This window comes from Mustelus asterias, chromosome 9 (genome assembly GCF_964213995.1).
Source record: "Mustelus asterias chromosome 9, sMusAst1.hap1.1, whole genome shotgun sequence".
Classification (NCBI taxonomy): Eukaryota; Metazoa; Chordata; class Chondrichthyes; order Carcharhiniformes; family Triakidae; genus Mustelus; species Mustelus asterias.
Genome location: NC_135809.1, coordinates 19,389,163 through 19,414,855, shown reverse-complemented (window position 1 = coordinate 19,414,855; position 25,693 = coordinate 19,389,163). Strand labels below are relative to the sequence as shown.

Sequence of the window (25,693 nt, the reverse complement as noted above, 5' to 3'; positions counted from 1 at the left end):
GGATTGGCCATGCTAAATTGCCCTTTGGTGTCAGGGGGACTAGCTAGGGTAAATGGGGATAGGGCCTGGGTGGGACTGTGGTCAGTGCAGACTTGATGGGCCAAATGGCCTCCTCCTGCACTATAGGATTCTATGACATGCAATGGAACACTGTTTGTCAAGTTTCTGGTCCCTTGGAATTATTTGGGTAATCAAATTGTTTGCATGAGGGAACAGAGGAAAGAAAATGTACAATATCTTTAATTTATGAAATTGGCTCGCAAGATACTTTGTGAATAAAGTATTATAATTCATTCGAGACACGAGGCTACTTAGAAGATGGTTCAGATCTGATATTCATTCTTCATATGACTGACATCCTGTTTTACATTGAAAGCAAAGCTCGAACAGTTGAAGAAAACAAACGTTTTGCTACACTGATGCAGTAAATGTGCTTGCTCTCTTTTAGAACTTGAATTATACCAAATGCTTTGCCAATATGTTTGTAAGTGTGTTCAGGGACAATTGAAGTAGTAGGACAAGTTGGTCGAAGAAAAAGATTTATAGGCCTGAATTTACAATGTGGGAGACAAGCATTTAACTGCCGACCAATTCATCTGAAATCCCTCCCTCTTTCTCCATTCACAGGGGCAGTCGACAATTTATTTTATTTGGGAAATCTCTCTGCTATCGTAGCTGAGAGAGAAAATCCAAAGGGACAGGTTAAATATTTGTACACTGGTATTCCACAATATAGGGTGGGGTTCTCTGGCTGAAGACTGGAAATTCCCACCTGAGCTCAACCAGACCTCCAAATGGGTCTGCCAAATTTTCTGTCTCGCCTGTTACGATTTCTGTGACGGGCAAGATGGGAGAATTTCGGCCATAATTTCAATGAATCTATTTGCTTAAGGTGAAACGCTCAGAACTATATTGGACCTGACGGAGTCTGATTACTTCAGATCATGAAAGTCATTTTCTACCCTCTTCCATTGATAATATTCCCGATCAGTTGTCCAAGTCTACTGCTAATTCCCTCCATATTAACTTTTTTTAGAATTTTTATTTCAGAACGTAAAAAGCAAAACATTGATTTTGATAACACGTGTGACAATTTTTCAGCAGCTGCCTGGATTTTGTTTTTAGGTTTACAAAACCTTTTGTATTGACTCCCGTGAGATAACATTGGATGGTCTAACTGGATAGCGGACTGGTCCAAATGCTGATACTTCTGATAATCAGCCACTCCTTCTGGTTTTCTGTTACCAGTATCCGAATGCAGTGAATGTCAAAATCAACCTTGTGACCAATATCCTTCAGCTCAATCCTTCCATGTTGAAACTCGCCTAGTTTGGTATAGCTAGAACATTGCTTTCCTTTTTTCGCTGCTTGCACATTTTGACCAACCTCTAATGCCCCGCGATGCAAAATATCATTCTGCCTATCGTCAGTCCCCGTCTGAATCTTCAGTTTGTCGATCTTAGCAGGCTTGTCGAGCACGATAACAAAGTAATCTCCAGCAGATGTAGATTTCCCCCAGAAGTACTCATCCACGTTGCTGTATGCCTTACTAGGGTCGTAGTGTTCAAACACATTCATGTTGGTGTAAAGGGTTGCGGGGGGATTGTCAGGAATGTCGAAGGAGTCTTCCTCAAAATCATCATCCTTGAGTTTATTTTCCGTCCCTCTGAATGAAGAGTAATATCCCATGTGTTGAAACAAAGAAGGCTTGAATCGTATGATATCCTTCTGGGCCAGCAGTCCTTGGAAATGAATTAGCAACCAGTCGCAAGGCATCTCCTGATAAAACATTAATAAAAATTGCGCCAGTCGTGGCAGGTCATGTGAATGGTAAAGCTTTCCAATATATCCCAACTTTGAAAACTCTAATGTCACCCAATAGGAGCCTTTTCTTGAGGTAATGACTTTTTTAATGGCAGATAGGAAGTTTTTAGAGCAGTGAATGTCATCTTCTAACATTACGTAGTAGTCCGACAAATTGGCACAGAAATTAAGTAGGAAAGCATAATCTACATTCTGTTTAGATCTAAATCTCACACGATCTTCCGGGTCATTGTAGTTTCTTTTGAGGCCATCTAAACTAGGGTAATACTCCTCTAGAGTATGGATAACCATCAATCGACCAGAAATGATGTGATGGGCAAATTTTCTGGAGACATCTTGGACAACACTTTCACACCATGAGAGGTCAAAGTCTGCTAAGTGTACAATAACTACAATTTCATTCAGCTCTTCGTAGCTGGATTGGTCAAAAATAGATTTAATTGTTTCTAGTAGGTAGTTACCTCTTTTTCTTTTCACTGATGACAGTCCTATTGTTAAATATTCTGCACAAAAACATTAGAAAGAGGTTATCACTAAACCACAGGTTATTTTAATTGTTTTAGACAAGGATATGTTTTGATGATTCAAATTACTTTTAGTAAAAACATGACGTATATAATAGAAACAAACTCACTTTTTCTAGGTATAGGGAAACCTGCAAGGTAACGGTAGGTGACATTTATTGCTCCTGAAAAGTTAGTTAGATCTTTGAACGAATGGACATATCTTTCTGAGTTAAGTTGATGTGAAGTTATTTCTCTTGCCAGTCTCCGTTCTCCTTCCTGAAGAGTAAGAAAAATAATTGTAATTTCAGAGCAAAAGATATGGCAAACATAAAGATTATCATATATTTTACACTATAATCAAAACCTCTATCTTATAGATCCTTTATTGTTTTCTCATAGAATTCCTACAGTGCAGAAAGAGGCCATTCCACCCATCGAGTCTGCACTGAACACAATCCTACCCAGGCCTTATTCCCCTAACCTCTCCTATTTACCCTGCTAATCCCCCTGACACTCGGGTTAATTTAGCATGGACAATCAACTTAACCCATACAGCACTGGACTGTGGGAGGAAACCAGAGCACCCGGAGGAAACCCACGCAGACATGGGGAGAATGTGCAAACTCCACACAGTTAGTGACCCGAGGCCGGAATTGAACCTGGTCCCCGGTGCTGTGAGGCAGCAGTGTTCTAAGTCAATTTTCTAAGGGCTGTCTTACTCAAAATATGCCCGCAATACTTGCAGAGTTTCTGTCAAATGCAACCCACCATCAAGTCTGAACACTTCATACCACTGCATTAACCTTGGATCTGGCATCAATTGGAATGATACAATTGTCAGAAAAGCATCCAAGGCCTGAACTGTCTTCTTGTTGGCAAGTTTGTAGCTGGAGGGCAAACCTGAGAAAGGAATCCACTGTTAATTCACTGGAAATATATCCTAGGATTCTTTGGGAGGCAAGGGATGAGATTGCAGAGCCTTTGGCTTTGATCTTTGGGTCCTCACTGTCCACGGGGATGGTGCCAGAGGACTGGAGAATGGCGAATGTTGTTCCTCTGTTTAAGAAAGGGAATAGAAATGACCCTGGTAATTATAGACCGGTTAGTCTTACTTCGGTGGTTGGTAAATTGATGGAAAAGGTCCTTAGGGATGGGATTTTCGACCATTTAGAAAGATGCGGATTAATCCGGGATAGTCAGCACGGATTCGTGAAGGGCAAGTCGTGCCTCACAAATTTGATTGAATTTTTTGAGGAGGTAACTAAGTGTGTTGTTGAAGGTAGGGCAGTTGATGTCATGTACATGGATTTTAGTAAGGCGTTTGATAAGGTCCCCCATGGTCGGTTTATGATGAAAGTGAGGAGGTGTGGGATAGAGGGAAAGTTGGCCGATTGGATAGGTAACTGGCTGTCTGATCGAAGACAGAGGGTGGTGGTGGATGGAAAATTTTCGGATTGGAGGCAGGTTGCTAGCAGAGTGCCACAGGGATCAGTGCTTGGTCCTCTGCTCTTTGTGATTTTTATTTATGACTTAGAGGAGGGGGCTGAAGGGTGGATCAGTAAATTTGCCGATGACACCAAGATTGGTGGAGTAGTGGATGAGGTGGAGGGCTGTTGTAGGCTGCAAAGAGACATAGATAGGATGCAAAGCTGGGCTGAAAAATGGCAAATGGAGTTTAACCCTGATAAATGTGAGGTGATTCATTTTGGTAGGACTAATTTAAATGTGGATTACAGGGTCAAAGGTAGGGTGGAGACTGTGGAGGAACAGAGAGATCTTGGGGTCCATATCCACAGATCTCTGAAGGTTGCCACTCAAGTGGATAGAGCTGTGTTAGTGTGTTAGCTTTTATTAACAGGGGGTTGGAGTTTAAGAGCCATGGGGTTATGCTACAACTGTACAGGACCTTGGTGAGACCACATTTGGAATATTGTGTGCAGTTCTGGTCACCTCACTATAAGAAGGATGTGGAAGCGCTGGAAAGAGTGCAGAGGAGATTTACCAGGATGCTGCCTGGTTTGGAGGGTAGGTCTCATGAGGAAAGGTTGAGGGAGCTAGGGCTGTTCTCTCTGGAGCGGAGGAGGCTGAGGGGAGACTTAATAGAGGTTTATAAAATGATGAAGAGGATAGATAGAGTGAACGTTCAAAGACTATTTCCTCGAGTGGATGGAGCTATTACAAGGGGGCATAACTATAGGGTTCGTGGTGGGAGATATAGGAAGGATATCAGAGGTAGCTTCTTTACGCAGAGAGTGGTTGGGGTGTGGAATGGACTGCCTGCAGTGATAGTGGAGTCAGACACTTTAGGAACATTTAAGCGGTTATTGGATAGGCACATGGAGCACACCAGGATGATAGGGAGTGGGATAGCTTGATCTTGGTTTCAGATAAAGCTCGGCACAACATCGTGGGCCGAAGGGCCTGTTCTGTGCTGTACTGTTCCATGTTCTATGTTCTTTTTCTATGAATTACCTCCCGTGGGGAGCACGGTGGTACAGTGGTCAGTGGTTAGAACTACTGCCTCACAGCACCAGAGACCCGGGTTCAATTCCCGGCTTGAGACACTGTCTGTGTGGAGTTTGCACATTCTCCTCATGGCTGCGTGGGTTTTCTCCGGGTGCTCCGATTTCCTCCCACAGTCCAATGATGTGCAGGTTAGGTGGATTGGCCATGCTTAAGTGTCCCAGGATCTGCAGGTTAGGGGGATTAGTGGGGTAAATATGTGGAGTTATGGGGATAGGCCCTGGGTAAGTGCTCCATTGGAGAGTCGGTGCAGACTCGATGGGCCAAATGGCCTCCTTCTGCACTGCAGGGATTCTATGATCTCCGATTCCAGCTGAATAAGATTAAGGTTATGTCCAACAGATTGTCCATGGATTTTCTTTAAAGATCCAGTTTGCATCAAAATGATCCATAAATTCTCCTTAAAATTATGCGGATCGTATTTGTGTCAAGATTAACATATGTTTCAAGAAACTGCAAAGGGTTGTGAACGAAGCCCAGTCCATCACGCATCCATTGACTCTGTCTACACTTCCCGCTGCCTCGGAAAAGCAGCCAGCATAATCAAGGACCCCACCCACCCCGGACATTCTCTCTTCCACCTTCTTCGGTCCAGAAAAAGATGCAAACGTCTGAGATCACGTACCAGCTGACTCAAGAACAGATTCTTCCCTGCTGCCATCAGACTTTTGAATGGACTGACCTTATATTAAGCTGATCTTTCTCTACATCCCAGCTACGACTGTAGCACTATATTCTGCACCCTCTCCTTTCCTTCTCTCCTATGTACTCTATGAACGGTATGCTTTGTCTGTATAGCACTCAAGAAAAAGTACTTTTCACTGTATCCTAATACATTTGACAATAATAAATCAAATTCAAATGAAGAAAAAGAAATATTTATGCTGTTGAACCAGCACAGTGGTTAAGGGCATTAAGGAATTAAAATAATTAATTTATATAGGAACATATTCATTCAAAACTGCTGCAATTAAGTGTTAAAAGTTGCCATCATCATTTGTATTTCTTACCATCATATATCTGTCCTCTTCCATGTACAGATTCAGGCAAAGTAGGCAAATTGCAAGGAGAGCCAGCACTGGAATAGTTGAGCGCTTCCGGAAACATCTCATCTTCTCTGCACATTTCCAATATAGTCTCATGATAAACCTAACTTTGAAGTTTCCTGTAAAAAGAAAAGAAAGGTTTTTAAAAACTTTTCCTGCACTACATTGCTCAACACACACACACACCACACACACACCACACACGGACGACACTGTTGCACAGTGGTCAGCACTGCTGCCTCACAGTGTCAGGGACCCCGGTTCGATTCCCGGCTTGGGTCACAGTCTGTGTGGAGTCTGCACGTTCTCCCCGTGTCTGCGTGGGTTTCCTCCGGGTGCTCCGGTTTCCTCCCACAGTCTGAAATGCATGCTGGTTAGGTGCATGGCCATTCTAAATTCTCCCTCAGTGTACCCGAACAGGCGCCGGAGTGTGGCGACGAGGGGATTTTCACAGTAACCTCATTGCAGGCGAATGTAAGCCTACTTGCGACACGGATAAATAAACTAAAAGAAACACACACACACACAATTTGCTACTCTTTGATACATTGCTTAATTTTTGACACATTGAAGTAACATTTGTGGAACAAATATTAGGGCCTCCACATCTGGTGTTAACACGGTGAATAAAATTTAATCTGCTAAGAAGTACAATGCAATTTCAACAACATATTCTGATTTTTCTCTTTTTAGCGCAATGTCACTTCTGGTCAGTTGCAGTTAACATTGCGATTTACAATTTAATTAATAAAATACCCGACAGAAAAAAACTTGATTTGAATTCTTTATTATTCCAAGGCCTTTGGACATCTTTTAGATTAAAGATGTGCGACCAATGAAAGGTACTGCTATTATCTCTTAAAGAAATATACCTGGATAGTCAAATTTGGGAAAAGTTGGCAACAAACGTCTTTGAGAAAAAGTGCCCAATTTCTTTCATATCGTTATTCTCTCTCCCTTACTGTTTTTGTCTCTTAAACCTATCCTAAATAGAAAATTCTGAGTTCCAAACCCCACACGGTAGAATTGCTTTTCCAGCACCCTGGATGCAGTTGAAATGGAGAATGAATCTGGGACCTGCACATTTTTTTGCTCATAACAACTCCTACTGTAAACAGATGGATCATAAAGATGAAAAGCTGCTTGTTGAAATTAAATGCAGAGATTTCTTTGTGTGTCTACCTGTCCTTCCTACGGAAGGAAGTCTCCAGTAACTCATCTGAAAGCATAACTGCACTGCCTCGAGATCATTTACAGGTTTCCTTCCAAATTCTTCATTTGGAGATAGAGTGACTCTTCAATCTTCATTGGAGTCAAAGGAAATAAAAATCAGGAGATGTACATCCGGCTGTTGATTCATCATCACCTGTTTTATACCATCCCACAAAGTCAAGGGGAGTGATGGAAGGAAGGGAATCATGAGGTGGTGATTACAAGAGGGGTTGCAGGTCAGAAACATGGGCAGGGTGATGGTCCTCAGTGTGCTCCCTCTTCCTGATGCTTGATCGGGCATTCATAGAATCTACAGTCTAGAAGGAGGCCATTTGGCCCATCGAATCTGCACTAACAATAATCCCACCCAGGTCCTATCCCAGTAACCCCCATATATTTACCTTCCTAATCTCCCTGACACTAAGGGGCAATTTAGCATGGCCAATCCATCTAACCAGCGCACCTTTGGACTGTGGGAGGAAACCGGAGCACCTGGAGGAAACACACGCAGACACGGAGAGAATGTGCAGTCTCTGCACGGATAGTCACCCGAGGCTGGAATTGAACCCGGGTCCCTGGCGCTGTGAGGCAGCAGTGCCACTGTGCCATCCCTTAGAATCCCTATTGTGCAGATGGAGGCCGTTTGGCCCATCGAGTCTGCACTGACAACAATCCCGCCCAGTCCATATCCCCATAACCCCATGCATTTACCCTAGCAAGTCCCCCTGGCACTAAGGGGCAATTTAGCAACCAATCCACCTAACCTGCACATTTTTGGACTATGGGAGGAAACCAGAGCACCTGGAGGAAACCCACACAGACGTGGGGAGAGCATGCAGACTCCGCACAGACAGTGACCCGAGCCGGGAATCGAACCACTGTGCTACCATGTCACCTTAGTTATAGTTAATAGTAAATAGTTTATGGGCAAATGCGCATTCAACATCATGCATTCACCACTGACAGCAAAATCAAGGATATTATTCAGAGTATATTTTAATTGTTGATATTCTGATTACAGTGTAGCAACATGAAATGCATATTACAATCTTGTAACTTATTAATGTTGTTGACAGTGCTATCAACTGGAACTTACCAGCAATAACCTGCTTACCAATGTTCAATTTAGATTCTGCCGTTCAGCTCCTGACCATGTTATAATCTTGGTCCAAACGTGGACAAAAGATCTGAATGAGAGTGAATGCCCTTTACAACAAAGCAACATTTAACTGAGAGTGGTATCAATGGACCATAGCACAATAAAGATCAACAGGAATACAGGTGAACCTGTCCACTAGTTGGAGTCAGAAGGAATACAGTTGCGTGGGTTTCCTTCAGGTGCTCCGGTTTCCTCCCGCAGTCTGAAAGACGTGCTGGTTAGATGCATCGACCATGCTAAATTGCCTAATGTCCAAAGGTGTGCAGGTTAGATGGATTGGCCATGGGAAATGTGTGGGGGTTACGGGGGAGAGACCTGGGTAAGATACTTGGCCAGAGAGCTGGTGCAGACTCAATGGGCTGAATGGCCTCTTCTGCACTGTAGGAATACTGATTCTCTAATGACCTGCACTTACCCGACAACTTTAATACTTGACATGACTCCCAACTGAGGAAAGAGTGACATTTACAGTGCTTACTTCGAAATCTTTTTTCCCTTCATTTGGAGAATTAGTTGATTTTTTAATAAACCAAAAATACATCAAAAACAAATTTCTGTCAAAATTTCTCGCAAAAAAAATTAAACTTCTTAAATATTTCCTGGTCGTACACTGAGAGTACTAAATATTATGGCTTGTTCCAGCTCTTTGCCATTTATACTGTTCTCCACCAGGTGGCAGCTGTGGTTCCACGACAACTTAGCATAGCTTTCAGAGAACCTAATTGTGCACGTAGTATTTGCACTTTGAAACAAATCTGTAGGAAGTACAGCTTGCGAATAACCATTTCAATGTAATAACTGCCTGGTTTGTCCAGTCTGTCAGTTCCGAGTTAGCTGTTCTCCACTGGAGTGGATGTGGTGTCCCAGTTGAAGTTGGGAAGGGCGGAGATCAGCCCGGTTTCCCTGTTTGTCACTCTTAGCAGCTAATCTGCAGCCCCCTTGCTGGCAGCATGAAGCATAGACGCGTAGATGGCAGGCGAAGTCAGGATTGAGCTTGTATATAGATAGCCCTTCAACAGTTGCGCAGCCTGCTGACACTCACGATCAAGGCCTAGACAAGAATAATGACCAGTTTAGCGAGGGACAAGCGGATAATCAGGCCCGTGGAACTATGCCTTCAGTGAGAGAGAGAGAAGATTGAAGAAAAGGAAAGTAAGAGTCTAAACAGAAGGTTTCATTTTAAGGCTGTGTCACATCTTAAGTGTTAACGCTGCTCTAGCAATCAGGGAATAACACTATGTAATTGATATTCGCTTACATCCTCCAAAGAATATTAAAGCATTCTTCTCCCCACTGATAATGAAACAAATAAAACACAGACACTGAAGAAGTCATTCCTCATTAATCATCAGTGCTGCTTTTGAAGATAACAATTGCATCTTTAAGCAGCTTTCTGCATCTATTGCTTTCCAGAGTACTCTGACTTTTTTTAAAATTTGATTTGATTTATTATTGTTTCTCTTGCAGGATACTTGCCTCAATCTGATCCCATCTCTAAAATACTTTGCCTTTTGGGTGCAGGATCTTATTCTGTACCTGTGAGCTCCTGAATTCTGCCAACTATCTTTCCTAGTGGTCACTCATTCTGTGTTTATATATTAATCTTTGCTCTAAGTTTATGGAATGATAGCTTCGTTCACTCAGTTTGTTCCCTATACCTCAGCAAATCTCTGTTTTCCTTCCCTGAGTCTCTGTCTCTGTCTAGCAAACGGCCGAAAATCGCTGCAACATGTTTTATAAGCATCACTGTGATCACTGGCCTTCTAGACAAGTCGTTTACAAAATGGAGTTTGCGGCGGCCATCACCACAGGCAATAGTTTGATTTGATTTATTATTGTCACATGCACTGGGATACAGTGAAAAGTTTCTGTTTCTGAATACTTCCTCAGAAAATGTACATCTGCATAACCTGGGTTATTACTTTGGTGGTTGATTTTTCATCTGTATTATTTAGCATTAATGGGGCCAGTGCCATGTGATCCTCAGTGATGCAGCTGACGCATCCTGAAACCAGGCGGCATGGTGGCACAATGGTTAGCACTGCTGCTTCACAGCGCCAGGGACCCGGGTTCAATTCCGGCCTCAGGGGACTACTTGTGTGGAGTTTGCACGTTCTCCCCGCGTCTGCGTGGGTTTCCTCCGGGTGCTCCGGTTTCCTCCCACAGTCCAAAGATGTGCAGGTTAGGTGGATTGACCATGTTAAATTTCCCCTTAGTGTCCTAAGATGTGTAAGTTCAGGGGATTAGTGGGGTAAATGCTTAGGGTTACAGGGATAAGGCCTGGGTAAGATGCTCTGTTGGAGAGTCGTTGCAGGCATGATGGGTTGAATGGCCTCCTTCTGTGCTATAGGGATTCTATGAAAGGGGCCTCCCACTGGGCATCCCAAGTGCCTTTCAGGGGATAGGCCCATTTCAATACACCAATCAGCACCCTAAAACTGATTGTCATTTTAAGGTTGTTTTTATGCTGAGAGAACTTTGACTCTTCCTATGGGTAATAGAGGAGGTAAAACCCAACAAAGCTAAGCTTGACATTAAAGTTTAATTATTTATTAGTCACAAGCAGGCTTACATTAACACTGCAATGAAGTTACTGTGAAAATTCCTGAGTCACCACACTGGCACCTGTTCGGGTACACTGAGGGAGAATTTAGCATGGCCAATGCACCTAACTAGCACATCTTTCGGACTTTGGGAGGAAACCAGAGCACCCGGAGGAATCCCACGTAGACACGGGAAGAACGTGCAGATTCCGCACAGACAGTGGCCCAAGCTGGGAATTGAACGCGGGTCCCTGGCGCTGTGAGGCAGCAGTGCTAACCACTGTGCCACCGTGCCATCCTTTTATTATTTTTTTTGTTATATCCAATCAAATCCAATCAAAGTCCAATTCAAAGTCTCAACCAGTGAGACATTACAGATCCAAGCTGACAAGACAGGCAAGCTGCTTCCTGTCTTGGGCTTAACCACCATGATCCGAGCTGATAGGAGCAGGCATTGCATCTTTGCATCTTAGCCAAAAGGCCTGGATGCCATTTTAAAAAATTGCTTCAAATGAAGCCTCAGTTTAACCTCATTGACTTCTATCAAGTGCAGGACAGCAAAATTACACTTGCTCTGAGCCAAAAGGCCTAGTTTCCTATAATCAGGAGCTTCCTGTGCTCCCTCTGAGCCAAGCAAAAAAATAATAATTTGGACCCTTGCCACAGGAAACACACGTCTTAGTCATTGTAACCCACCCTGTTGAACTTTCTGACAACCAGCATTGCCTGATGTTGGTCCGGCCTAATCCAATGTGCCTTGGGATGTTGACTAATTTGCTTCTCAGGGGTAATTAGGGATGGACAACAAACACTGGCCTGGCCAGCGATGTCCGCACCCAATGAAAGCATGAAAGAAAATGACCAATCTGTAGCTTGCCAGCCAGGCGATAATGAGCATGTGGTTCAAAGCCACTGCCATGCCTGTGCTACCCCAGTGGTGGTGTTTGGTGGGGGTGATGAGAGGGAAATGAGTGATATGAAGAACAAATGTTCTACTAATGGTTTGCCAAAGTACTAAAGTGCTGCCAATGCTGGCTGTTATATACCACAGGGACTAGTGCTTTAGAACATAGAACATAGAACTGTAAGCACAGGAACAGGCCCTTCAGCCCACACTGTTGTGCCAAACATGACACCAAATTTGTCCCTCTCCCTCTATTCCTACTGAGTGATATGATGCCAGGAGACGTGAGTTATACTGCCAGCATCTAGAAGAAACCGATCTCCGCGTGTGTGCTTATCCTGCCGTTCAACTGGCGGTTCTTCATGTGAGAGATCTGATGGGGGCCTCTGAGCCTCTGCAACTTTCAAAGATGCTCCCACGTCATCAATGGCACAAGTTGATTTCTGAGCTTGGAAGGTAGTTTATCTTTTTAAATAGAGTGAAAGCACTTCTTAAAAAGCCATTTATAGTGCACTGTCTTTTTTCGGAAGTGGGGAAGAACATTCATCATGTAAGATTCATCAACAAGCATTTATTCCTTGAGATTTTGCATTTTGTAACACTACAAAGGGATGAGAAAGATGTGACCTCAAAGAAATCAACTGCAGTCAATTAACAAAGTATTTTTCTCAGGTCACACTGTAAGGCCACACTTGGAATACTGTGTACAGTTCTGGTCACCCTATTATAGAAAGGATATTATTAAACTAGAAAGAGTGCAGAAAAGATTTACAAGGATGCTACCGGGACTTGATGGTTTGAGTTATAAGGAGAGGCTGGGTAGACTAGGACTTTTTTCTCTGGAGTGCAGGAGGCTGAGGGGTGACCTTATAGAGGTCCATAAAATAATGAGGGGCATAGATCAGGTAGGTAGTCAACATCTTTTCCCAAAGGTAGGGGACTCCAAAACTACACAGCATAGGTTTAAGGTGAGAGGGGAGAAATACAAAAGGGTCCAGAGGATGGTGAGTGTCTGGAATAAGCTGCCAGAGATAGTAGTAGAGGCGGGTACATTTTTATCATTTAAAAAGCATCCAGTTACATGGATAAGATGGGTATAGAGAGATATGGGCCAAACGCGGGCAATTGGGACCAGCCCAGTGGTTTAAAAAAAAAAGGACGGCATGGACATGTTGGGCCGAAGGGCCTGTTTCCATGCTGTAAACCTCTATGACTCTATGACTATGACTTTCAAATGGGGAAACACTGTGGATGAAAAATATATCATCCCGGGCATATCAGGAACCATACCAGCTGCTTTGTGAACTCAACGCAGGGATCTGCTCCTAGTGTGTCGATCACAAGCACTAACCTGACACATCAGTTATATGCTGCTGCGCTTTAGTGAGGTTTATGGATTCACTTGGACTCTTCAATCAGATCTCCACCTGTAATATTTACTGTCTATGTTACTTCACAATAATTAGTTGTTAATTGTCGCTTAATAGAATTCTGATTACATTGCAATCATTAATCCTGCCACGTAGACAGCATTAGATACAGAATTCAATACTCATCGGTAAAACACGCTGGAAATAAAATGCTTCAGACTGAAATAAATCTACCCTCATTTGCAAATATGTATTTACTAGATCACCAACCTATATCCATGCCTGATTTTAACCAGTGGGTGGGTTTTGAATGTGTTCAAATTTCACCCTCTGTTTCTGTTGCACTGAACTTTCTGTCACTCTCTCTCTCCATCCTAATCTCTCCTCCTGGTCTGCGACATCAGATCTCCCTGGGTTCTCTGCATCCCGATCTTTCTCAGCTCCCAAATCATTCTCTGAAGCCTGTGGGTGTGATCTTACCAGCCGCTCACACCACGCTCCCACTGCAGCGGGATCGGTGAATTTGGCAGCCAACCAAATCTCCGCTTACTGCGGCGGGATGGGAAAATCCCACCGGCGTGAATGGTGATAACATTCCAGTCTTTGTTTATGACCTTACTCTGTCTGTTGCACAATCTCTTGCAGGATACTTGCCTCAATATGATCCCATCTCTAAAATACTTTGCCTTTTTGGTGCAGGAGCTTATTCTATACCTGTGAACCCCTGAATTCTGCCATTCCTCAATTATCTGCCCTATTGGTAACTCATTCTGTGTTTATATATCAATCTTTGCTGAATGTTTATATAATGATAGCTTCGTTCACTCAATTTGTTCCCTTTCCATCAGCAAATCTCTGTTTTCCTTCCCTGAGTCTCTATCTATCATTGTAGCGAGTGATTCATGATCTACATAGCAATTGGCTTTAGGAGAAGATACTGAGGGACAGGATATATGCATATTTGGAAGAAAATGGACTAGTTAGTGACAGGCAGCATGGTTTTGTATGGGGAAGGTCATGTCTCACCAATTTCATTGAACTTTTTGAAGACCTGACAAAGATAATTGATGAGTGAAGGACTGTGGATGTAGTTTAGATGGACTTGAATAAGGTGCTTGACAAGGTCTCACACGGCAGACTGGTACAAAAATTGAAATCACATGGGATTCGGAGTGGGCTGGCTAGATGGATACAGAACTGTATTGGTTATAGAAGTGGAGAAGACAAAGTGTAGCAGGGGAAGGGTATTTTTCAGAATGGAGATCTGTAGCTCATGGTGTTCTGCAGGGATCAGTGCTTGGACCTCTGTTGTTTGTAGTATATATAAATCATAGAATCATAGAATTCCTACAGTACAGAAGGAGGCCATTTGGCCCATCGAGTCTGCACCGACCACAATCCCACCCAGGCCCAATTCCTGCAACCCCACATATTTACCCTGCTAGCCTCCCTGACAATGAGATCAATTTAGCATGGCCAATCCACCTAACCCGCACATCTTTGGGCTGTGGGAGGAAACTGGAGCACCCTGAGGAAACCCACGCAGATACGGAGAGAACGTGCAAACTCCACACAGACAGTGACCTGAGCCAGGAATCGAACCGAGGTCCCTGGCGCTGTGAGGCAGCAGTGCTAACCACTGTGCCACCGTGTTGCCCTGGAGGAAAACAGGTGGTCTGATTAGCAAGGTGACACAAAGATTGGTGGAGTTGCTGATAGTGCTGGTATCTTCTCGAAAAACTTCCCCACTACTGACGTCAAACTCACTGGCCTATAATTACCTGGATTATCCCTACTTCCTTTCTTGAATAAGGGAACAAAATTGGTTATTCTCCAGTTCTCTGGAACTTCGCCTGTGGTCAAAGAGGATGTGAAGATATCTGTTTGTTTAGGAACACCATGAATCGACTGGAAACAAACTGGAGTCTATTGTCTGTCATGGAATCCATCACCTTTCAACCTCTCTTTGGGTGGGAGGTGATGGTGTAGTGGTATTATCGCCAGACTGTTAATCCAGAAACTCAGCTAATGTTCTGGAAACCTGGATTCGAATCCCACCACAGCAGATGGTGGAATTTGAATTCAATAAAAAATATTGAAATTTAAAAAAAAAAATCATTTGTGGGACATGGGCATATTTGGAATTAAGAATCTATTGATGACCATGAAACCATTGTCAATTGTCGGAGAAACCCATCTGGTTCAATAATGTCCTTTAGGGAAGGAAATCTGCCGTCCTTACCTGGTCTGGCCTACATATGACTCTAAAGCCACAGCAATGTGGTTGATTCTTAACTGCCCTCTGAAATGGCCAAGCAAGCCACTCAGTTCAAGGGCAACTAGGGATTGGCAATAAATGCTAGCCAGCCAGCAATGCCCATGTCCCACAAATGATTTTTTTTTTAAATCACCTTTGACCTTGCCCTGATCACACTCAACTGTCACAACATTAGCCTTGTCCTGCCTTTGGTGACCTTTGATTCATCCCCATTACTCTTGACCTGCTACTATTGTGCTTCAAGCTTCCCTTTAGGCACAGTAGAACCATGCCCTGTTACCCTCGATTTGCTGTCCATTATTCTCAGCCCTTTGTCTATCATCCCTGACTTTCCCTCTGTTACCCTCGACTCTCAGGTCTCAAGCATTAGCCTTCCCGTTGTAATCCCTAATGACCCACAATCCTGCCTGAGCTAGTGTCTTACAAATCTGACCTTCTCTGTATAGTCCAACATCTTCCCTTCTGGAGGTACCACCTCCCAACTCCCTCCCTCCCTCCCTTCCTCAGCCATGCCTAGTTCCTCTTTGTATGACATCACCCAATCTCAATCATCAATGACCCCTCCGTCGTAGTTGAACAATTTATTTATTATTTATTCGTCACAAGTCGGCTTATATCAACACTGCAATGAAGTTACTGTGAAAATTCTCTAGTCGCCACACTCCGGCGCCTGTTCGGGTACACTGAGGGAGAATTTAGCATGGCCAATGCACCTAATCAGCACGTCTTTCAAACTGTGGAAGGAAACCAGAGCACCCGGAGGAAACCCACACAGACAAGGGGAGAATGTGCAGACTCCGCACAGACAGTGACCCAAGTCGGGAATCAAACCCGAGTCCTTGGCGCTATGAGGCAGCAGCGCTAACCACTGTGCCACCGTGCTGTCCACTGTGTCAACCACAAATGTAGAGGAAAAATCAGCTCCTCCTCACTGATTTAACCTGAGGGTCACCACACCCCAGGCAAAGGTTGAGAAGGTGGGGCCTTCGTGAATAACTTCAGCCGGGACGGGAATTGAACCCAAATGCTGGCGTTGCTCTGCATCAGGTACCAGTTGTCCATCCAACCCATTGCATGCCACATTGGAGCAGGTGTGAATCTGAAGGTACACCTTTTTCGATCACTGGTCACTTCATGGGAAAGCTTAATTCTGGCGAGGTTGCCTTTCATTGGAGCATGCATGAAGGAGCCCTCGGCTTTGCCTTTGAAAAGCTCATTCCGTGGTTAACCCAATGCCAACTTCATTCCCTAGTTTAACCCGTTGTCGGAAAGCTGACTTTTATCCTCACCCATACAGAGCTGACACCATACAGTGTCCCAGCCTGCCTCGATCCCCGCTCCAAGGACCTTCATAGTTTCTGCCCATTGTCTCCTATTTAATGGCGAGAGTCTGGTGGCAGGAAGCTTCTTTTTATTGCATGGTCAATTTAGCTCAATTGGCTGGACAGCTGGTACATGATGCGGAGCAAAGCCAACAGCGTGGGTTCAATTCCCGTCCCGGCTGAGGTTATTCACAAAGGCCCCACCTTCTCAACCTTATCCCTTTGCCTGAGGTGTGGTGATCCACAGGTTAAATCACCACCAGTCACTGCCTATGGTCATCTGGGACTATGGCAACTTTACCTCACCAACTTGAATATTCTCCCAGAAACATTCAGCTCAGAAAAAGGTAAAATACTGATAGTTATGACATTGCTCATTGAAGAATTCAATTACAGCTGAAAGAACCACACTAGGAAACTACAAGCCAACTGTGACATGGGCACTTATGTGTGGAGCGAAAGTCAACTCTACTTCAGTGTATAAATCTCAATTTATTGTCCACCTACACTTATTGACCGGAATCATCTGCTCCTCCAGGCAGCAAGGACGGATGCAGGCAGGTCTGAAAATTTGCTGGGTTGCCATCAGGGCCAATACCTGACCCCTGACCCCTTCCCGCCTCCACTGGAAGTAAATTCTGAGCAGGAAAACCCATGGCCGGCCTTCCTGCCCCGCTTCTCCTCAAGTCCCTTAAGTGGCCAAGTAAAGACCACTTGAGGGCCTCGGCTGCAATCTTCCCACCTTCCAGTGCACCTGCCGACATGCAGCCTGCAAGAATGTTCAAACTGTGTGGGCTGTATGCTAGCTGGACAAGGTGCTCCCTCCATCTTCAGTAGTCTGTGCATAAATCGAGAGTATGGAGGTGGGGGAGGTATGTGGCTGCTGACAACCACCCACCCATCCTTGCTGTCGACTCCATGAACCCCACTCCAAGATGCCACCCTCCCCCCACAAAAACAATTAGCTTGCTCTTAGGTCACTTCCTCCATGGTGATGGCAGGAGTTGCCAGCTTCTAATTGGCCGGGGCAGCTCTTGTTGGACGGGGCATCATTTTCCAGAGTCCTCAGTCTGGAGGTTGGTCCACTGCTGCCCACTTAGCCGGCTGGTGGGCAGAAGATATGAGTTGCCTTCCTCCTTCGAGTCAGTGCAGGTGTCTCACCGCTTTCCCAAGTACTGCGCAAGACACCCACTGAGAACGCAAGATCCTTGTGTTGGCTTGTGCTGGCTGAACATTTCTAGAGTCCTCAGTAGACATTTTAATTTGTTGCTCACCTTGATTCATCCATTTCGCTGCCACATTAAGTGCCCGACTTAAATTAATTGTACATCTACTAAAAAGTAAATTAAAATGAATAATGAGAAATATCAGTGAATATTCCACTATGATTATCACATCTCAACAGTATTGTTACAGCTCAACTGATCTGTTAATGCATGCAAGTGAAACCAAAGTCTCAGTAATTCGACGATTCCCTGATCAAGAACTTAATGCTGGTTTATTCTTTACAGATTTGTCTGACTACCTTTGAGAACAGCTCTCCGTATAGTTGAGCGTGCGTACGACTGAGATATGAGGATTCAGAGGGTTTTTCTAAACGCTTAAGCTTTGATCAAAGCCCTTGATGCCACCTGAAGTCCTTGATTAGTTTGCAATGAAGTGATGTTCTCCAGGGGATCTGCTATTCTAAATAAAATAATACTCGAAATTCAGTCACGCTTGATGATAGGGAGTGGGATAGCTTGATCTTGGTTTCAGATAAAGCTCGGCACAACATCGTGGGCCGAAGGGCCTGTTCTGTGCTGTACTGTTCTATGTACTGTTCTATGTTCTATGCTTGCCTGTATGAAAATAAAAGCTGCAGTTAGCGGCAGGACTGGCTGGTACTGTCACTTGGCATATGCTGCAGTGAGTAACGGTCACCTACACAATTAAAGGAAAATTGCTTTGTTGCCACTAGGTGTCAGCGATGATGGGATGTCTGAAGTATTGCTCTCGGTTAGACTATAACTGCAGTATGTAACAAATGAGATTGGACAGCAGAAGAATAAATTCCACAGGAATAAAAAGCTACAGTTCTGAGATTCGAGTGGCTTTCTAAAAGGGATAAGCACTGAGGGATGATGAGTTTGTCGTAAAACGAAACATATTATCAGTTGCAAAAGCCAGAAGGATGAGCGTTGCAGACCCAACTCCTTCGACGCTTCTTGTTTGCTCAATGTGTCCACATCGTTTGTGGCTTCATGGGAATACATTGCTGTCGAGATTCTTCCAGTCATCCAGTCTAACATGGGGAAGGAGAAGACTGAAATTGCTGGAAAAATGGTTTAAGAACTGTTCAGATTATTGCTCCAATGCTTGCTCTTCTGCCAAAGTGAAGGCAGATGAAGGAGAGAACTCCACAGAAATTCAGCTCCTGTGTATCTGCTATCATCTATTGCAAATGGGGGGGTTGGGGGGTGGGGGAGCGGAATGAACACATTTCTTAATCTTGGTAGAATTTCCACATTATTGGCAGGGAATTTCATAGAATCCATACAGTGCAGAAGGAGGCCATTTGGCCCTCGCACCTCCACTGACAACAATCCCACCAGGCCCTAACCTCGTAACTCTATGTATTTACCTTGCTAGTCCCCCTGAAGGCACGGTGGACAGCACGGTGGCACGGTGGTTAGCACTGCTGCCTCACAGTGCCAGGGATCCGAGTTCGATTCCCGCCTCGGATCACTGTCTGTGCAGAGTCTGCACGTTCTCCCCGTGTCTGCGTGGGTTTCCTCCGAGTGCTCCGGGTTCCTCCCACAGTCTGAAAGACGTGCTGGTTAGGTGCACTGGCCATGCAAAATTGTCACTCAGTGTTACCCGAACAGGCACCTGAGTGTGGCAACTAGGGGATTTTCAAAGTAACTTTATTGCAGTGTTAATGTAAGACACCCATACTCACTCACTCACACACACCGACACACACTCACACACATCCACACACCGACACACACACACACAAACACACTAATAAATAAACTTAAAAACTGACCCTAAGGGGCAATTTAGATTGGCCAATCAACCTAACTGCACACCTTTGGACTGTGGGAGGAAATCGGAGCACTCGGAGAAAACCCACGCAGACATGGGGAGAACGTGCAAACGCCACACAGACCGTGATCTGAGGCCGGAATTAAACGCGGGTCCCTGGCACTGAGGCAGCAGTGCTAACCACTTGGTCACAAAATTGGTTGATTTTACAGTCAGATAACAATATCCTGTTGACAATATGTATCGTCACCTCTAATAGTCGATGCAACACTCAAACTGCAAGTTCAGTAAGTCCAAGCAAACAAGGTCTACAGTGCAAGCTGCACTTGCGAAAGCTGGATGCAATGGTGGTCCTTGGTGCTTTCCAGCTGGCGGAGGTGTTCACAGACTTCCCCAACCTCTCTTTACAACAATCTGAGGTCCCTATCTGCTTCAAGAAGGTGACCATCATCCCAGTACCAAAGAAAATCCAAGCAGCGTGCCTTAATGACTATCGTCCGGTGGCTCTGACATCCATCATTATGAAGTGCTTCAAAAGGTTAGTCATGGCACGAATCAATTCCAGCCTCCCAGACAGCCTGGATGCACTACAGTTTGCCTACCGCCGCAACAGGTCCACAGCAGACGCCATCTCCCTGGCCCTGCACTCAACCCTGGAACACCTAGATAACAAAGACACCTATGTCAGACTCCTATTTATTGACTACAGCTCAGCCTTCAACACCATTATTCCCACAAAACTCATCTCCAAACTCAGTGGCCTGGGCCTCAACACCTCCCTCTGCGACTGGATCCTGAACTTCTTAGCCCACAGACCACAAACAGTAAGGAAAGGCAACAACAGCTCCTCCACAATCATCCTCAACACCGGTGCCCCACAAGGCTGTGTTCTCAGCCCCCGACTATACTCCTTATACACATATGACTGTGCGGCCAAATTCCCCTCCAATTCAATTTTCAAGTTTGCTGAAGATACCACCATAGTGGGTCGGATCTCAAACAATGACGAGACAGAGTACAGGAATGAGATAGAGAATCTGGTGAACTGGTGCGGCAACAATAATCTCTCCCTCAATGTCAGCAAAATGAAAGAGATTGTCATCGACTTCAGAAAGTGTAGAGGAGAACTTGCCCCTCTCTACATCAATGGGGACGAAGCAGAAAGGGTCGAGAGCTTCAGGACTTTAGGTGTCCGGATCACCAACAACCTGTCCTGGTCCCCCCATGCCGACACTGTAGTTAAGAAATCCCACCAACGTCTCTACTTTCTCAGAAGACTCAGGAAATTTGGCATGTCAGCTACGACTCTCACCAACTTTTACAGATTCACCATTGAAAGCATTCTTTCTGGTTTTATCACAGCTTGGTATGACTCCTGCTCTGCCCAAGATCGCAAGAAACTACAAAAGGTCGTGAGGTAGCCCAATCCATCACGCAAATCAGCCTCCCATCCATTGACTCTGTCTACACTTCCCGCTGCCTCAGCAAAGCAACCAGCATAATTAAGGACCCCACACACCCCGGACATTCTCTCCTCCACCTTAATCCTTCGGGAAAAAGACACAAAAGTCTGAGGTCATGTACCAACTGACGCAAGAACAACTTCTTCCCTGCTGCCATCAGACTTTTGAATGGATCTACCTTGCATTTAGTTGATCTTTCTCTGCACCCTAGCTATGACTGTAACACTACATTCTGCACCCTCTCCTCTCCTTCCCTATGAACGGTATGCTTTGTCTGTATAGCGCGCAAGAAACAATACTTTTCACTGTATACTAATACATGTGACAATAATAAATCAAATCAAATCAAATCAAAAGGCCTTTTAGAATCATAGAATCCCTATAGTGCAGATGGAGGCCATTCGGCCCACTGGGTCTACACTGACAACAATCCCACCCAGGCCCTGTTCCCGAAACCCCACATATTTACCCTGCTAATCCCCCGACACTCAGGGAGAATTTAGCATGGCCAATCAACCTAACCCGCACGTCCTTGGACGGTGGGAGGAAACCGGAGGAAACACACGCAGACAAGGGGAAGAATGTACAAACTCTGACCCGTACAGACAGTGACCCGAGGCCGGAATTGAACTGGCTCCCTGGCACTGTGAGGTGTGTTAAAGGTTGGGTTTCTGAAGCTTTATTTTTTTTAAAAAGCATGTTTCCTTTTTATGGTTTTGTGTTCCCTCTGCTGTATTTTTCTGAATGCGTTTGTTAGTTTTCCTCAGTTAGGCCTCCACTTTTGCAACTCTGGCTTTCCTTCCCAGGATAATAATTTTTTTCTTTAGTCTGCTGGTTCTGCTGTTGCATCCGACAGAGAGAGAGGGGGAATGTCCATTCCCTCGGGCACCTGAACAAGCTGCATAATTGAGATGTGGGACAGGAGAGCGTGGGATCCGGTGGCAGGGGAAGGGGGGTGGGGGCGGGGGGGGCATCAAATTCAGCACAGTTTTCCCCTCATCCGTCACTAGCCCAGGACACACTTGGACATGTCGGAAGATTCTCTGCCAGCTCCACTTCACAAAGGAGGACGGCTGCAGAGTTGTAGCATCTGCTGCGCAAGGAATTGTGGACAACATCTGGATCAGGCACAGCTGCTCCCTTAGAAATGACTGTTCCCGCAGCGTCGAGCTTTCATGCTGATGCTGTTGTAAGTCACCAAGGAGGCATTCGGCACATCAGGCAGTCTGCAGCACATGCATGTGCAAGAGAAATGACAGCTGCTATGTTGGTAAGGAAGCAGCATCTTCATCCCTTTTCCTTCTGTGGAAAGTAGACATCAGTTGAAGCGAATGCACGGCTTTCACTGGGTACAGGGTTCTTCAATTGCAAAGGGTTGCACTTGACGCAAATGCGCGTATCAGGGATCTTCCTATCAATCCCATAGGCCCTCTGAAGAGAAAGACTTTGCACTCAATTAATGATCAGGTAATGGCTGAGCAGTGAAACATCACCATACCCGACAGCAGCTCTGTGCGGCATGGTGGTACTGTGGTTAGCACTGCTGCCTCACAGCGCCAGGGACCCGCGTTCGATTCCCAGTTTGGGTTACTGTGTGGAGTCTGCATGTTCTCCCCTGCATGGGTTTCCTCTGGGTGCTCATTCTCCCATTGTCTGAAGGATGTGTTGGTTAGGTGTGTTGGCCATGCTAAATTCTCCCTCAGTGCACCCAAACAGGCACCGGAGTGTGGCCTTTAGGGGATTTTCACAGTAACTTTGTTGATTTGACTTGATATGATTTGATTTATTATTGTCACATGTATTAGCATACAGTGAAAAGTATTGTTTCTTGCGCGCTATACAGGCAGAGCAAACCGTTCATAGAGAAGGAAAGGAGAGAGTGTAGAACGTAGTGTTACAGTCATAGCTAGGGTATAGAGAAAGATCAACTTAATGAGTTTAAAACAGTTAGAATGGAGTTTGAGAAGCATAGAATGAGAGTAAAAGGTAGAATTAGAAGATATGCTGTGGACAGCTTGCAAGAAGTCGCCTCACTCCGACGCCATCTTGGTCTTCAAGCAGTTAATGTAAGTCTACTTGTGACGCTAATAGGTAAATTTAAACTTACTCAGTAACTAACCTTCATTTCTCTTATTTGAAATCAGTGGAGAAAGGAATATCCTTTCACTAAAGGTAACGGTTGCAAACTGGACAGCAGAGCAGCCACTCAGCTTCCACGCATCAGGACCTGTTTCTTTCCTCTATCTGCTCCTGCATCATTACTTCTGGTGTTCGCCCCATGAATCTGCCCCTGACCCCATTTTATTCAGCATCTACATGTTACCCCATGTGACCTCATCTGAAAGCATGGGGTTATTTTTCAAATGTATGCTGACGACACCCAGCTCTCCCTCACCACCACCACCGCTCCTTGTTGCTAAATGATCAGACTGCCCGTCTGATTGTTTGCAATCCCTGCTCTGAACTCTGTTCCATAGTTCCAAGGGCGTCACGGTGACTGAGTGGTTAGCACAGCTATCACAGCGCCAGGAACCTGGGTTCAATTCCGACTTACGTAACTGTCTGTGTGGAGTTTGCACATTCTCCCCGTGTCTGCATGAGTTTCCTCCGGGTGCTCCGGTTTCTTCCCACACTCCAAAGATGTGCGGGATAGGTTGACTGACCATGCTAAATTGCTCCTTAGTGTCAAGGGGATTAGCAGGGTAAATACGTGGGATATGGGGACTGGGCCTGGGTGGGATTGTGGTCGGTGCAGGCTCGATGGGCTGAATGGCTTCCTCCTGCACTGTAGTGATTCTATGATTCTACCGGCTCCATCCTTCTTCCTGGTAACGGTCTGAGATCAAGTCAGTTTCTTCGCCACCTTCATGCTGCAATTCACCCCGAGATGAGCTTCCAACTTTATACCCACACAGTCACTGAGGCCATCTATTTCCACCTCTGAAACATCACCCGCCTTTGCCCCTGTCTCAATTTATCTGCTGCTGAAGCCATCATTCATGCTTTCTATTCCTCAAGACTCGGCTATTCCAAAACACTCCTGCCCGGTCTCCTGTTCTCCACTCTCTGTAAACCTGAGTTCATCCAAAACTCTATTGCCCTTGTCTTAACTTTCAGCAAGTCTGGTTCACTGATTATCCCTGTGCTCACTGACCTGCATTGGCTCTCAGTCACTACAGAGTTCATTGGCTCCAGACAATGTCCCAGAAGGAAAAAGAAACGTTCCGACCAATATCCTTACTTCCCAGTTTTTACTGTTTTTTTCCTTCCGGCGTATAGTGGCTGAAAGGGCATTAAAGTGCCATAGCTTGGCAGAGAGAGCATGAACATAGAACATAGAACATAGAACATTACAGCGCAGAACAGGCCCTTCGGCCCACGATGTTGCACCGACCAGTTAAAAAAAAAACTGTGACCCTCCAACCTAAACCAATTTCTTTTCGTCCATGAACCTATCTACGGATCTCTTAAACGCCCCCAAACTAGGCGCATTTACTACTGATGCTGGCAGGGCATTCCAATCCCTCACCACCCTCTGGGTAAAGAACCTACCCCTGACATCGGTTCTATAACTACCCCCCCTCAATTTAAAGCCATGCCCCCTCGTGCTGGATTTCTCCATCAGAGGAAAAAGGCTATCACTATCCACCCTATCTAAACCTCTAATCATCTTATATGTTTCAATAAGATCCCCTCTTAGCCGCCGCCTTTCCAGCGAAAACAATCCCAAATCCCTCAGCCTCTCCTCATAGGATCTCCCCTCCATACCAGGCAACATCCTGGTAAACCTCCTCTGCACCCTTTCCAAAGCCTCCACATCCTTCCTGTAATGTGGGGACCAGAACTGCACACAGTACTCCAAGTGCGGCCGCACCAGAGTTGTGTACAGTTGCAACATAACGCTACGACTCCTAAATTCAATCCCCCTACCAATAAACGCCAAGACACCATATGCCTTCTTAACAACCTTATCTACTTGATTCCCAACTTTCAGGGATCTATGCACACATACACCTAGATCCCTCTGCTCCTCCACACTATTCAAAGTCCTCCCGTTAGCCCTATACTCAACACATCTGTTATTCCTACCAAAGTGAATTACCTCACACTTCTCCGCATTAAACTCCATCCGCCACCTCTCGGCCCAACTTTGCAACCTGTCTAAGTCTTCCTGCAAACTACGACACCCTTCCTCACTGTCTACCACACCACCGACTTTGGTGTCATCAGCAAATTTGCTAATCCACCCAACTATACCCTCATCCAGATCATTAATAAATATTACAAACAGCAGTGGCCCCAAAACAGATCCCTGAGGTACACCACTTGTAACCGCACTCCATGATGAATATTTACTATCAACCACCACCCTCTGTTTCCTATCCGCTAGCCAATTCCTGATCCAATTTCCTAGATCACCCCCAATCCCATACATCTGCATTTTCTGCAGAAGCCTACCATGGTGAACCTTATCAAACGCCTTACTAAAATCCATATATACCACGTCCACTGC

At 45.1% G+C, this 25,693-nt stretch overlaps 1 protein-coding gene across 1 annotated transcript in view; it reads right to left on the bottom strand.

The window, feature by feature from the left end:
• Positions 1–1,173: 1,173 nt before the first annotated feature.
• Positions 1,174–25,693, bottom strand: part of mgat4c (mgat4 family member C) — a 66,290-nt gene continuing 41,770 nt past the window's right edge. Inside the window, exons 2-4 of the mRNA XM_078221101.1 lie at positions 5,864–6,018; positions 2,459–2,606; positions 1,174–2,327 (exon numbers count right to left, since the gene is read on the bottom strand). Coding sequence (XP_078077227.1) covers positions 1,174–2,327; positions 2,459–2,606; positions 5,864–6,018 — 1,457 coding nt within the window. The remainder of the gene's footprint in view (positions 2,328–2,458; positions 2,607–5,863; positions 6,019–25,693) is intronic.